At 37.1% G+C, this 14,481-nt stretch overlaps 1 protein-coding gene across 2 annotated transcripts; it reads left to right on the forward strand.

Annotated features, from left to right (window-relative positions):
* Window positions 1-448: 448 nt before the first annotated feature.
* LOC132907763 (uncharacterized) lies at window positions 449-13,377 on the forward strand. Of its 2 annotated transcripts, none has more exons than XM_060961156.1 (4): window positions 449-1,050; window positions 3,568-3,930; window positions 5,200-5,332; window positions 13,031-13,377. In XM_060961156.1, exons 2-4 carry the CDS (start codon window positions 3,714-3,716, stop codon window positions 13,200-13,202), a joined length of 522 nt encoding a protein of 173 aa, XP_060817139.1. In that variant the 5' UTR covers window positions 449-1,050; window positions 3,568-3,713; the 3' UTR covers window positions 13,203-13,377. The 2 variants fall into 2 exon arrangements, with proteins under 2 accessions (XP_060817139.1, XP_060817140.1); XM_060961157.1 differs by lacking the exon at window positions 449-1,050 and adding an exon at window positions 2,395-3,501.
* Window positions 13,378-14,481: the final 1,104 nt, after the last annotated feature.

The following is a 14,481-nucleotide window of genomic DNA, read 5'->3' on the forward strand; positions in this document are numbered from 1 at the left end:
AAGCAAACTGAAATTATTAAGTGATATAAATAAAACTGTTTCAAAGAAAATTTCATGTTCTACTTTTCCAGTATCGTGTATTGTAGAAAGAAATTAGAGTGAATAGTTTTTGATTTGAAAAGAACACTGTTTCTAACAATTTCCATATTTAACATTGACATTAAAAATGTAATATTCTATATATTAATAATTAAAACTGGAGATTACTAGAAATACTGTATCTAGAGGAAAAGAAACAATACGGAATTAATAAATTAATTAATAAATTCATATTAAGTGGAAAGTCGATTAAATACGAATTTGTACTTGTTTTATCCGATAAGATATAGAACTCTTCGCGCTATCAGAACAAAGTGAAAAATGGTTGTTAGGTGTTCGCACCGGTTCTCGCCAGACAAACTGGCGAATAAACGAACCACGGCACGAGATCGGCCGATTCGATCGCTGCGAGTTGCGGCCGAGTGTCCAACTTTCACTGACAACTCGTTAGGTCCGTAGGCCGTGGTTTCGAATCATTCACAGTCATTCCGCGACGTCGGTAGACCGCGGCAGCGTCGCTGAATTCCTCCAATCGGAACGCATTCGTCATCGAATACACACATAACTTTTTGTACTTGACCTATCAAATTCTATTATTTAATCAAAACACTATAATTTCTCGTAAGTTTGTGTCCGTGTCGAGTATAGCATTAATTAGAGTTTAGAAAGCTTTGTTACCGCCCGTGTTCGTGTCAGTGATTTCACTTTTAACGGAGCAGTGTTTCAGTGCATTCCGCGGACTACAAACCAGTTTTGCAGCGATTAAATTTTAAACAAAGAAAGAGAAGAATTTGGAAGAATCCTATTCGGAGGAGTATTGGAAAAATTTGACTTGTGTGGTTCAGTTTTAAGTATAGTGTTTCATCGTTCGGGATTGCGTTGGCATTGCGACACACGGGATCGAAGAAAGTGGAAGTGAACAGAGAGCGAAAGTTCTGCTATAACATCCTTCACGTTGAAAGTTGACGATCCGTGGCCACGGGCTTAGCACGTCGTCGATGCTTCTCACGAGTACGTATTATTTCGCTGTATGTGTATTTACATGCTCGCAAAAATCGGGTTAAGGCGTTGTGACATGGCTATTGCATAACTTGAACGCTTTCCTTTCAAATTCTTACGGAGACCTTAATACGTCTAATTTTCTCGGCAAGTAATTATTAAATATTAATCAACATTGTTTAACATTTCTCTATTTAATTATTACTAGAAATACAAATTACTTCAGGCAATAATTGTATAAGAATTTCTTTCTCCTACTGGAATAACTTTATGTCCATAAGAAAAACACTAAAACTAAATGGGTTATACTAACAGACTAATACTAAAGCTGATTCCAATTGATATTAAATATTTTCTAACAATGCTGATACTATCCTATTTAATTATCATTAAAGAAAATATAAAAATATCCAAAGTAACAACTGTACAGAAATTCCTATCTTCATCTCAGAATTCTAACTGATTATAGTATTTAATTGAACCCGTATGTTCTAGGAATTATCGATTAATAATCGTCAGAAATAAATTCTTAACTACCATTGCATTACCACATTACAGTGTGATAAACACGTTCATAAGGAAGCAAAGCAAAAATTGAAAGCTGTAGATATACGAATACTATGTAACTTGCACATCAGGCGGCATTACGAAAGATTACGGTAGCTACAAAAAGTATTTGCACATATCCTTCTTTCCCAATAAAACGTTTTTCTATAAAGACCCCTAGCCCCTATACATGTTGAAACATGTTGCGATGCATGATACATGTTACAATATATGCGTATCAGAAGTAACTTGTATCGATGTAGGAATCAGAATTACGTTTTAGCTGAACCGATCGGGACGCAGGTTTCGACGTGTAACGCGTATCATCAGTTAGTTTACAGTAGGCTCCCATCATTGTATTTTGTTTTCTAATCCTTGAGAGACCTGGTTCCATCTGGTATCCATAGGCAAATAATTTCTATAATCATTGGGTTCGTTCGTGTTTACTTCTCTTAATAACGTAACATTAGAAAATCTGTTTCTCTTAATTAATTAATTAATTAATTAATCATTACTTTATTCGTTTCTTTTTAATCTTTAATTCTTTATTTTTTGCAGTCAATATTGCCCTCTATTATTGACAATTAATATTTGGAGAATAATCAGACGTTGTAGCACGCATGCATCGACATTGATATCACATCACAAACTGAGGAGAATCGGTAATCTGGTAGACTGGAATTGATGCAGATTTCATGAAACGCAGGTGTCGACGCATGCATAGCAACGTGTTTCAACGTATACAGGAGCCTGAAGGTTTTACATTTCATTCTCAAGGTATCAAATGTTTATCGTCGTATGAAAGTATCACTGAACGATGCGAAACTTAATATACTTGGACCTAATTAAGTAATTGCTACAATAATTAACAATCGTTTCCAACGGTACCAACGATAAATTCGAGACAATAATTGTTGCTGCTTTAGCAATCGGAGTGCCTCTGTCTAGCGCCGAGTGTTTGCATCACAACATTCGAAGCCATTGCGTCTGTTTTTATATCATCCTCGAGCAGTCGACTACTGTTCTTCGAATTTCGAAAATTCTACAATAGCAGCGATATTCCGCTATCTTCGGCAACGTTCGGTGGCTCGACGGCTTAGCAACAGCTCACCGAACTGTCAAGGCTGTCAACGACGGCCGGTGACTGTTTTCCGTTTCATCGTCGTCGTTGACATCTCACGTTTCATTGTCGAAAATGCTGTTTGATCGCGGTTTCGATCGCTGCTTGCACAAAAATCTAAAATTCTCCAATTAGACGAAGAGCACGTATACGGCATAAATCGGCGAGTTGCGCTCAGCCTACGCATTTACGCGATCTCGCTTTGCAATTTACAAATCCTACCATTACGTGTGATATTTACCGTGCTCGACGTTAATCCGTTCTAATTTCTCTCTAATTGTTCGCGCCCGTACAAAATTTAAAAGTACAGCCTCGATTTATTTACTCCGTTGCTTACATTAAATATTAAGATTGTTTCGTCAACCTAGTTTTGAGCTATAGTAAACTCTTACAACTTGATATAATTTTCCTAGTCATACGAAAATATTATTAAATCATACGAAATTTGATATATTTAGACCCAATTAATTAGTACGTAAATGCTACGATAAATACGCTTGTTTCCAACAGCTCTAACGTTAAGTTCCAGGCAATAATTGTTTTTGCCCTAATAATCCCCTGATAGTTGTAATGAACTATTGTTTGGACAATCTCCTCGTCTCGCGTCCGTGATTATTTATTATCGGCTTGATCTTTCGTTCTAATTTATTCCGACGCAGCGTAAACGTTTCCGATGTTACGTTCTAAACAACAATGGTACGCAGTAATATTTTTTGTAGCCACTGTAATTCCAAGACGACGTCGATTTATTGGGGACTCTTGTCCTCGCCATAATTCTAATACGAAGATTAGTATCGGTAATATAACCCTCTTAGCCTTCTAATCCTTCCAAGACCTTGCGTCTTAATCGACGGCTATATTAGGTGTAGCAGAGCGAGGACTAAAGTTCAAACAGCAAATCCAGTCGCGCGGCGTGTTCTTCCGATCCAGTCCTTGAATCGGTAGAGGCCGCAGTGAATCGAGGATCGTCGATCGGTGCGGACGTGACGTTACAAGGACGCCAGCCGGCATGGCTATGGATACCAGCACTGTGCGTCTCGTGATATTCCTCGGGATGTTCCTCATGTTCGCCGGTGACTACAGCTACGTGATCTTCACGATTTTCGGTCAATCGTCTCGGCAAAATATCACTGAACCGGTTAAAAGTCTGGAGGATCCTGCAAGCAAGGTTCCTGGAGACAGGGTAGCCTTGACGACGGTGAAGAAGGATAACGAGAAAGAAAACGGTAAGGAATAATTTACATGCGCAGGAGAAACGAAGAACATGCTAACGAATGTTCGTAATGTAATTGTAATTTCCGGAAATGTTATGCTAATGTACTTGTGCATTGTAACGAGTCATCAGATTTTTTTATCGTGGTTTCGTGTGCGGTTTCGTTCCGGAATGTTAAAGGAAGTGTTAATTCCATTTGATTTATTCGTATGGAAGCTATTGATTGAGTTTGAGCTCGATTGAGTCCCATGTGGATGGAGAGCTTCGATCGACTACTGATTTGTAATGCGTTGAGCTGTAGATAATTAGAAGTAAGGTATTATTCTCCTTTCTCAGTGAAAGTTAATATTCGTTTTGTTAAAGGTATTTGCATAGTCTTAGTAATTACAGAAACAACAAATTTGGTACAAATTTTATATGATTCCTTATTCAAGGTGGAGACAACAATGACTCACGTTGTATGTTCATTAAATTCGTTGAATAAATTGTGTTCCATAATGGTCATCAAATTGAGGAAATTCTTACTGTACAAAATATTGGACCCTCTTATCTATCGAATTGGATTTCAAACAATTTGAAAGAAAAAATTTATCGTATTGATGTATGAGAAATTCTTTAATCCTCATTCCAAAATCTATTACATTTTTTACCTGAAGTTTTACCTAAAGCGATTATCTTTTTATGTTCTGATCGTTAATTTTTTGACGTTATTTGTATTGATTTAATCGATAGTGTGCATCATGCAGAATGTATTATATTTTTCGTTAGTCGTGTACAAGTCAACTATCCGAATTAATAGAATTTCTTAAAAATCTTTATTATTCGCTACTCATTTACAAAACACAATTTGCAGGCTTTCACGATATCGTTGTCAAGTATTATCCACTTAGCATATTTTCACCAGGTTTCTTACGTAATCATTGAATAAAAATCATCGAAACATTCCACGGTCCAGCTGTTCGAATTAATTAATATTTCTCGCTTTAACGACCCGATAGTTCGTATTAATCACAAGGCTATATAACTTGAAGCAAGGAAATAATAAGCAGATCAAAATAAACGTTAAAAATAAACAAATTGGAGAAGAAAAGAATAAGAATTGTTTACTTAGATTATCTACCTAAAGGGCAAAAATATTCGTAGCTTGATTTCCAATCCGAGATACATAAAAATACTATTCTAGAATATAAATTAATTTACATAAACATTAAATATTCATTAGTTCGTTAATGGTGGGACATTCCGAAAAGTTTATGCATCTTATATATAAATTACTTTACAGCGATCTCGCGACGGGCGAAGATGATGACGACGATCAAGACGGCTTGCTTGCCCAAGCTTATATGCGAACTGACCTCGTCCGTCCATCAGGATCAGCTGAGTGAGATGGAACGGTCACTGCTGAACTTAATCAGGTAAATGACGAGTTGTTTGTTTCTCTTAAGTAGATAAGACCAAGGCCACAAAAAAAAATTAATACATAGCTCGATTTAAATTTCCCTATAAATTAATGATCGAATTATTTAACAAATTTGGTCACTGATTTTTCTCAGATGTGCGTTCAATGTTAAAAATTCTTTCGTCGAATTTTTAGCACTAGAACTTAGCAATCATTAAAATATAAAATTGGACTAACAGCTTTCTCTATAAATTTCTATACGACGCTATCAATCAGTCATTTTTACTATTTCCATAATCCTGCTGTCTAAACACTCATATAGAGTTATCTACAAATTAGTATTCCATAAAAATTACATCGCCTGCTGCACTGAACCGTCTGGAAACATTAAGAAACCGAGCAGTAACTTTTCTTTTCAATTAGAAAATCATTCGCGTAGTGGTTCATCAATATTCCAAGTCCTTCGTGGAAATACATTTTCGATGGCCGCTATGTAAGAAGTAGTCCGAAACGTTCCGCTTTTAGCTGGGTGAAAGAAACGAAATAGATCATGACGAAGAAACAGCAATTACACACTAAGAACGTTTGCAAACCGTTCGACAGAGTTGATTAACGTTCGAAACCTCCGGGATGATGGGGCAGTTTCGTGCTGGAACTTTTACGACACCTCATAGGGCGCTCGTAGCTCGTCCACTTTCATCATCGACTCGTTCCAGTTCACTACTTTCACTTTCCACTTTCGATCACCATCGACGGTAATGCGAATTCGCTGGATCATGAGATTCTCGATAGGTCAACAACCATAATAAGAGCCGCCAATGTCACGTTGTGAAATTTATATTACATCCTGGACTGAGTTGGACTATTGTCCTCGTTCTGTTTACGAGCTATCAATGTCTCGATATTGTTCAATGGTATCTGGTAGCTCAAGCTAATTGCTTCCTAATTTTATTTAGATAAATCGTATTCTATCGTGGATTGTGTGTCGAAGCGTTGGTCTTGTTCTTTTTACTGGCTGCCAATGTCTCTCCATATTTGTTTTATGGTATGTTCAACATCAAGCTGAGATATTGGATGATGGAGTTTCTCAATTTTTATAGAAAGATTGTATTCTATTGTAGCTTATGTCGAAACATTGTTCTTACGAGTTATCGACATCTTCTAAATCAAGCCACGTATCCGATAACGACAATCGTCAATTTTTATACAAAAATTCGTAAAACGTTCGACCAAGAGAAACGATTGCGTGATTACAAAATCGTTAGAAGAATTTACGCACGTTACGAATCATTGATTCAACAACTTGATTACGCAATAGCGAACTGTTAATTGAACAATAAACATAGCCATACAGACCCACACAACGTTACAATCTCGCGCCACCTAGAAACCTTATTAAATCAGCCATACTTTATACGTAAATCGAGCACAGCGTTCATAAACAACAATATGCAGCCTCTGGACTCCACTCCCCCCTGTCGGAGAATTAAACGTCAGCTCGTCGGATTACCTTCCAATCTGCAGATTACACCGATAGAGCAGTGTACGCGCCGAATGCTCTCTTCGATCGTCGGAATATCGATCAGCGCGGTCGAAGCTTGATCCTGGTGCGCGAAACAACAAGCCGAGCGCACAGGCCAAACAAACGTCAGTTCGATATCTCGCTAAACAGATGCAGTCGAACAGTCAGGTTCGATATCGTTGCACGCGAGGATGCAGCGTGTCATCGAAAATTGGATGGCGAGCTGAGCGAACCCCGCGTTGCGCAATTTTCAATGAACGAGCGTTCGACGTTGAACGATCGCGCGCGGAGGTTACGAAGCACGTCGCGACGCTGGTTCGCTGCGTTGAAATTGGATGACGCCCGCAGTATCTCGCAATATTCGTTTACGATCGAGAGGCGAAACGCAGCCACGCGCCGCCGTCATCGGGGGTCATTTTGCTCGCTTATTAAAAGCAAAGTTATGTTAAACCGGCCAAATATTGAGCGCGACGATGCGCGGTGGGCTCGCGCTGCTTCGATCTCGCTCCAAATCTGCGCGTTTCAACGAGATTTGGGGCGGATTTCACGTTTTTGTTTCCTCCTCTTCTCTTCTTTTGTGCGTGTATGCGTTTTCGCGAGATGTAGGTATTGATTGAAAGAGAAATTGTCATGCGGGATTTTTCGGACTGGAAACTGCGAATGAGCAGGAATTTTTTGTTCCTCTGTGGAACACGTGGAATTTAAAATCGAGAGAGAAATATCTAGTTTTCTCTTCCATAGATTCCTGCGATGTAGATATGTGTTTTAAAGTCGAGTAATTTGTAGCTTTAATTAAATTTTATGAGCTGGGAATCCGAACTGACAGAGTAGGAATTTTATTTCGTAACACGATGTGACGGTGCAATTTTCAATCATGCGAACAATTTCTATACTCTTTGTCGCCACCTCTCAACTAGGTGGAGATCAGTTAAATCGAAAACTCAGTTCGGTTGGGGTCGTGAACCTTTAACGATATGAACGCTCAAAGTGAAGGTAGATCAAGGAGTTCTAATTCGTTTGTGACTTTTGTATGTTTATTTGAAGAGATTTGTAGTGTGTGTTGAAGTGTGTTGTATGAATGTAAGAGCCTACTTTCCTCTAAGTATGAAATCTGTATCGTGAGGCACGTAACTGTACACGTAAGCGATGAACGAGTGAGTGATGAACGTAAGTGACGAGTGATGAAAGAGTTATGAACGTAAGAGAGTATGAAACGTAAGTACATGTTACTTATATTCTAAGTGTCAGTCTAGGGGCTATATTTTCGTCAACGTTTTCTACGACGTAGAAATCTGTATCTTTGCAATCATGTGACTGTCAAACTGTCGTGGTCGCCTTGTACGTGATGCGTCTACTGCGTACCTGGTCGAGAGTGCGTAGCACAACGTCCCGACTGGACATCATCTAGTGACCTATTGTCGAGTTCTAATCCGGGATCGAAGTTTATCACACGTCATCTATTGTTATGGTGACCCGACGAGCGCTTAAAAATGCTAACCGTGTCGTGGACGTGATTGGAATTGTAAAGCTTATAATCTGCAATGTAGGAAATTCCAACTTCTCAGAAATAGCAGATGTACTGTCTGTGTTGTAAAGTTAGGATAATCTCATATCCTCGATATTCCTTTTCCAAATTTCATACCAAATTTATCGTTCGCAAATAGAAGTTGGCGAATGATAAATATAAAAAATAAAATTTCGGTCGAACATTTACACAAGATAGAATGGAGATGCAGAGAAAGAGAACAGGGAAGAATGTACGGAGATTTGGTATTTAGCTGCAAGACGTTACTATTTCCGGTCATTAAAGAGCCAGCGGTTTTCCTGTGAGCAGGAGGTCGAAGTACAACGTGAAAGTTCCTCTGCTCTTATGTAAGCCGCTTCGAAAAGAGAACGACCATGTGCTTCTACGTTGACGGTGACTATAACGATCCGTCACTTTCCTTTTCACGGGTTATTCAATCTTCCGACTTTCTACGACGCCTGAAGCGTGTTTCATTTGAACATCACTTGTCCCTGAATCTTTCTTTACATCACTTAGACCCTACAAGCGACGGTAATCGGTGGAATCGATGATATCATTTCGTAATTGGTTGCAGAAACATCTCTCTTCTTTCGTTTTCTTGTTCTTATTTTCCGGAGATTGAAAACAGCGAAATAGAATGGTAGCTCAGCTTTAAAGGTTAATTCGTGGTCGTTGCTCGGCTACGATGCTTCCGTTCATCTCGCGAAATTACATACAGCTCTTTACTTTTCCACGCGGAAATTAAATTTCGTTTCTACCGTGTCGAGCTTAATTGACAGAAATTAAGCCCCGAACCTTTCGTGCTGTTTCTTCCGTTAGAGTTATTAATTCAATAATTAAATAATTGATATCTAGTAAGAATACCTTTTGGTAATGAATTGATAAAATTCTGTCAGGTTTACGTGATATATATTATTGAAACTTTGACGTATAAATTTCTCATAATTCATATATTTTTTAATACTCTAATTTAATCATGAAAATGGGTGTAAATAAAATTGAAATAATTGAGAAACATAACTTTGTATAACTTAATATTCGTTTCAAACAGATTCATAGCTACCATTAAATAGTATTGGTTTCTAAAACTATGTCAGGAAATCACCAAAGAATATGCAAAATGTGTGAAGAATACAATGCTTAATCTAATATTCCAACTTCGATACTATCGAAAAGAGATTTGTGTACTAAAATCGACAATCTACAAAATACAAGTTATGGTCACATTTATCAATACACGTGATAAATTAAAACACTCATACTAAATCCAAAGGCTGATCCTCGATCATTGCCCTCGAATTTTCCACTCGTTCCCCAACGAAGCATCAAATTAAAATACACGCAAACGAACAGGAAAAGGAAATAAAAAGAACGCGGGAAAAGTCGAAAGTTAAACAGACAACAAGGAATGATGTCACGGTGGATCGTGATGGTTAACGTCCCGGAAGGATTCGTGCTTTATATTTACTTTTATGCGTGCGTAAACGCCGTTCCCATAGCGAGGCCGATTTTTATGGAACCGCTCCGGGTTAAACCGATCAAGATGGAAAAGCTAAGAAGCCGTTTTGCGTTTGCTCGTTATGCTCGCCTCGAGGCTGCGATCGTAAACGGGCAAACAGGGAGATTTCCCTTTTGCGGCCGCGAGACGTCTTCCTCAGGAGCCATGCGTGACGAAACTGTTTCTTACGACGATCAGCCCTTTTCTTCCGACTTCCCGCAGAATCGAACGTGAGTTCCCATATTTTCGTTTACAAGATATAGCGGATGCTTTTCTTCATCGGCAGTTGCGGTCGCGGGTATTATGGATCGTTGTGTCTTCTTTAGGTTTCATATATTTGATATGAAAAAAGGTTAACGTAAAAAGAGGTTAACGTGCAAAAATGACTCTTCGTGATAAACGCGTTTAAAGTTCTACAAATTGTCTATTTTCATTGTTAATATAGTGGCCATAAGTGGTATTTGCGCACTATTGTATTTATTATAGCGTCTATGTACTCGTTGATCAAGTCCGAGTATATTGAGATTTTCATATCATTTGATAGCACTTTCGTATGACTACGAGATTTTTTTTTAGTTTATTTTGGTTTATTTACAATTTGTCCTGAAGGATATTTGGTAAAGTGTTATATCTTATTGGTAAAACAATAAAATAAAATAAAAATAAATATAGCATGTGGGTGGCTACCCCCAGCAGGGTGCCGACTACGAGATTTGACTAGAAAAATGGAACATAATAAAAGAAAAATATTTCATTGAAAAATAAGAATATGTACTTGTAAAAACTTGATATGGTAGTTACTGTGTATGATTCCAATTGCGAGCGAATAATTTTTCTACGACATTGGGGTTGCTTTCATTGCAAAGAGACTTCTGTCTATAAAAATCACGAAGCAATCAAAATCGATTTTTTGCATCTGAACTTCTTTTTACCAGTGGTGTATTATATTTGTGAGCTATATAGCGATTTTTGAAATCGAGAATGATTGGAAGATGTTGGAATCGTCTAATAAATTTTCTCACGTATTTCGATTTAATTTGTTGATTAGAGGTCCATTTGTGAGCTATTTTTAAAACCTAGCAATGATTGGATAATGCATTAATCATATAATGATTCTACGCGTTTCGCTATTTAATGGAAGTTCCTTCGCATGTGTTCTTTATTTAAATCTCTTTCTGATATACATTTTAATTGTGTCATAATTACTAAAATTATCGCGATAATTAATTTTGTAAATTTACTTATTTTTATGAATTAATTTATTTTATGAAACGCGATGAGTTGCAGCGAGGGTGTTTAGCAAAGTGAGAGATAAAGATATTTCTGTTTTTACAAATAACATACTAACGAGGATTAGAAACCATAGAAACGTTTCTTTCACAACCTTTATTTACAGATTCTATGTTGATATGCGCGTTAATTATAATTCTCTTCAATCACGCAACTAGATAGTAAGAGTTTCAAAAAAGATGCATGAATAAAATACGTCTTTATAAAGAATCAGGAATACCTGAGTTGAAATCCTTGAATATTAAAAAGGATTCATCAAAATTCTAACAATAACGGTGCAATTAATATTATATGAGATTATATTATTGATTTTTTATATTGATTACGTTATATGAGGAAAGAATCTAAATGAAACATCCTTACAAAGAAACGAGGAGGGAAGTATTCAATTTTTTGAACACTAAAGCACAATTACCACCAAAATTCCAATAATAACGACACAGTTAACGTTAAAAGATATCAGAAAATAATCGGAATAAATAATATACGCAAGAAGAACTTTATTAAACAGTAAAATCGACTGGAATCGAAAGTTGGAAACGGAAGTACCTCGCGTGGCGTGCGTCGACCGGAGGTTCCCAATTTTCCCACATTTCTTCTGAGTTGGTGCACACGACGGAACCAGAGAAAGGCTGGTTCGTGCAATTTGCAGTCGGTTTCATCGAGCGTAACGATTCTGGTGCACGTATTTACAGACAGCAGTCGATATCGAAAGTAAAAGGCAACTCGCCTTGTGCCTGTTCTTATGCGGCTTGTTCTCAACCAGTTTATCATGGTCAAACGTTGCGAAAGTGGAGTCGATTTCGTGCGTGCCAGTGCCGTCGACGCCCGTCGATTATTCTTTCGATCGTTTCGAAACGAGTTTCCGCGACATAACCCTTGCGAAACGTGCTCGTAAATATGACACCTGCTTCGTCTTATTCGCGTAAATCTATTCGCTTTCACAAGAAGGAAAAGTAAGAGATTTTTACCAACCGTCGAATATTGCTAAATTAATTTCTGATAACGACGTTATATATTTCATATTTGCAGAGATGAAATTTCACGATAGCTTGGTATAAAAATATATAAAAATAATGTTAGCACTTGTTATAAAAAATAAATGTAGCACAGAGCTATTAGCTTTTAAATAACAGTTGAGTTGTCAAATTTATCTAAATAATAAGTGTTAGTTTGCTTTTCTTGTAACTATTATGAACAGCTGGTAATTCTTGGCAAAATTGATGTTTACTTTTATTGAGATCAGAATACTTTTACGTATGCTTTATTTTATTTTCGCCATACCACCTTAATTGTAATTATTTGCAATCAAGTTAATGCAGCTATATTTGTTTAGAAACTGGAAAATGTTGAATAATCGTTGAACGTCATTCCATACGATAAAGAAACCAGTTAGTGCATAAATTAATGTTTGGTATTAGCAAGTTCATTGAAAACTATTAAACTACTACAAACTATCAATCTATCGACAAATAATATCCAACAATTTAATAAAACTATAAATTGTCCTAAGACTTTGAGTAAAAATATATGTATAGTACATTTATCATATTATTTAAAAAATTTGTAATTCTGCAGCTAGGATCATTTTAATAAAATACGTTTGGAAACTATGCGTTTACGTAGGAACAGTTACTGTAAGTTATTAAAGTTTCAACGTTACCGCAGTTTTCCGGAACTCATTGAGCAGCGGACGCTTTGCTAAGAGACTTTAATTTGCAAGAATTAAAGTTCACTTTTCAACTATGGAACAGTTATAAATATTTAGCTAAATATTTACATTAATTAACGTTACGCTAGCTGGGCAACATTTTGATACTTGCGCTGCCCTGGCGAAAGAGGAAGTACAAACGATGAATATTTCATGGAAACTTTTCAGGGACACGAGCTTGAACACGATGGCGGAAGTGCCCTCGAGGTACCACTTCGCGGCGCATATGGGTCAACTGATATCCGGCGTGGAAGGTCAAGGATGTCATAATTTCTACCCCACCTGCCCTCTGCCTGGCTCCAGTGTCCTCAACATGATGAAGAAGATTCGACTGCGTTGACGCCACGAAATCATGCGGACAAGCAATGAAAAAATACGACAACACAATCTGTGATATCGCAGATGATTTTTCTCGTAATAACGTTACGAACAGAACTTCGACTTTTTAAAAATTGTGCATAATTTCTGTTTCACTTCAAATGATGTTTCTTACGAGTAAGATATTATCGTAAAAAGACAGAAAGGGGCGAAACCTTTTTGGTGTACTTCTTGATACAAGTTAAAATTAGATAGTAACGCTTCGAAGATAGTTAAGAAACTTATGTCTAGATTAAGTGTACTTAAGGAATAATTTCTATTATGATCATACTCGACTCGAATGAGTACTCATTAGATTAGAAAAATAGAGTTTAATCGATGTAAGATTACTATAAACTACGTTTAAGTGTATCGAATAGTACCAGAAATCTCGTATATGTACGAGAGAAAAATACGCGATAATTATTTATTTTTCGTCGTCGAGCGATCTTTGATTGCACATTTCCACGTAAAATGTATTACGAAACCACTTGTTTTATAGTGTCGAAAATAAAACTGTTTTGAACGTACAAAAATCATTCGCAAATCCCTTACGCTTCTTGATAACTCTACGTCTCAAACATTTCTATCTTTCTATTTATTTCTCTGTATTCTAATCAAAGTACCAAACTTCAGAAATTGAAAAATTCCAAAAACGAGATATACGAGATTACAGAATGTCCATATGCAAAAACATGCAAAATATCAAAAAGTAAAACATTCGCTATAGTATTTGTGAGTGAAATATTGGAAGATGAAACAAACCTGGATTTAGATTTTATTTCTTCATTCTCTTCGTAAAGATATTTTCCATGGACGTCTTATAAATTATCCAAAATCCGCTCTATTTTCCTATCCTTTGACTTAAATGTTTCATTCTTTCGCATGATTCTTCTTCCCAGTCGCGTCGCATAATATTTCGAGCGCGCCTTTGTTAAGTTGCCGGCAATTACGGGACATTTTCGGTGTTTTCGACCGTAATAGCAGTTTTCACGGCGAATCATCGTCGCTCGAACTGATTTGAACGAGCGCCTGGTCCTTATTTTACCACCGGTGTACGTATAATATTCAGTGAGCGTATAAAACGTTCACAAAGACGTTCAGGCCAGGTAATGTCTCTTTCGCTGGAACTCGCTCCTTGTAATTATATCTCGTGCGCGCTGCTATGACAGAAAAGCTGGCTCTAATTTGTGGTATAGCAATTTATCTTTCCCGCTGCTCGTTATCGTTTCGCGTTTAACCCGCCTGTGATGCTTTTCCAC

This window comes from Bombus pascuorum, chromosome 6, assembly GCF_905332965.1.
Source record: "Bombus pascuorum chromosome 6, iyBomPasc1.1, whole genome shotgun sequence".
Taxonomy (NCBI): Eukaryota; Metazoa; Arthropoda; class Insecta; order Hymenoptera; family Apidae; genus Bombus; species Bombus pascuorum.

Bases quoted from the DNA above. Each gene is read 5' to 3' on its own strand.
- LOC132907763 (XM_060961156.1), top strand. From the start codon at position 3,714: ATGGCTATGGATACCAGCACTGTGCGTCTCGTGATATTCCTCGGGATG. The intron at 3,931-5,199 runs GTAAGGAATAAT...ATTACTTTACAG, and splicing joins GGATAACGAGAAAGAAAACG to CGATCTCGCGACGGGCGAAG. The intron at 5,333-13,030 runs GTAAATGACGAG...GAAACTTTTCAG, and splicing joins TCACTGCTGAACTTAATCAG to GGACACGAGCTTGAACACGA.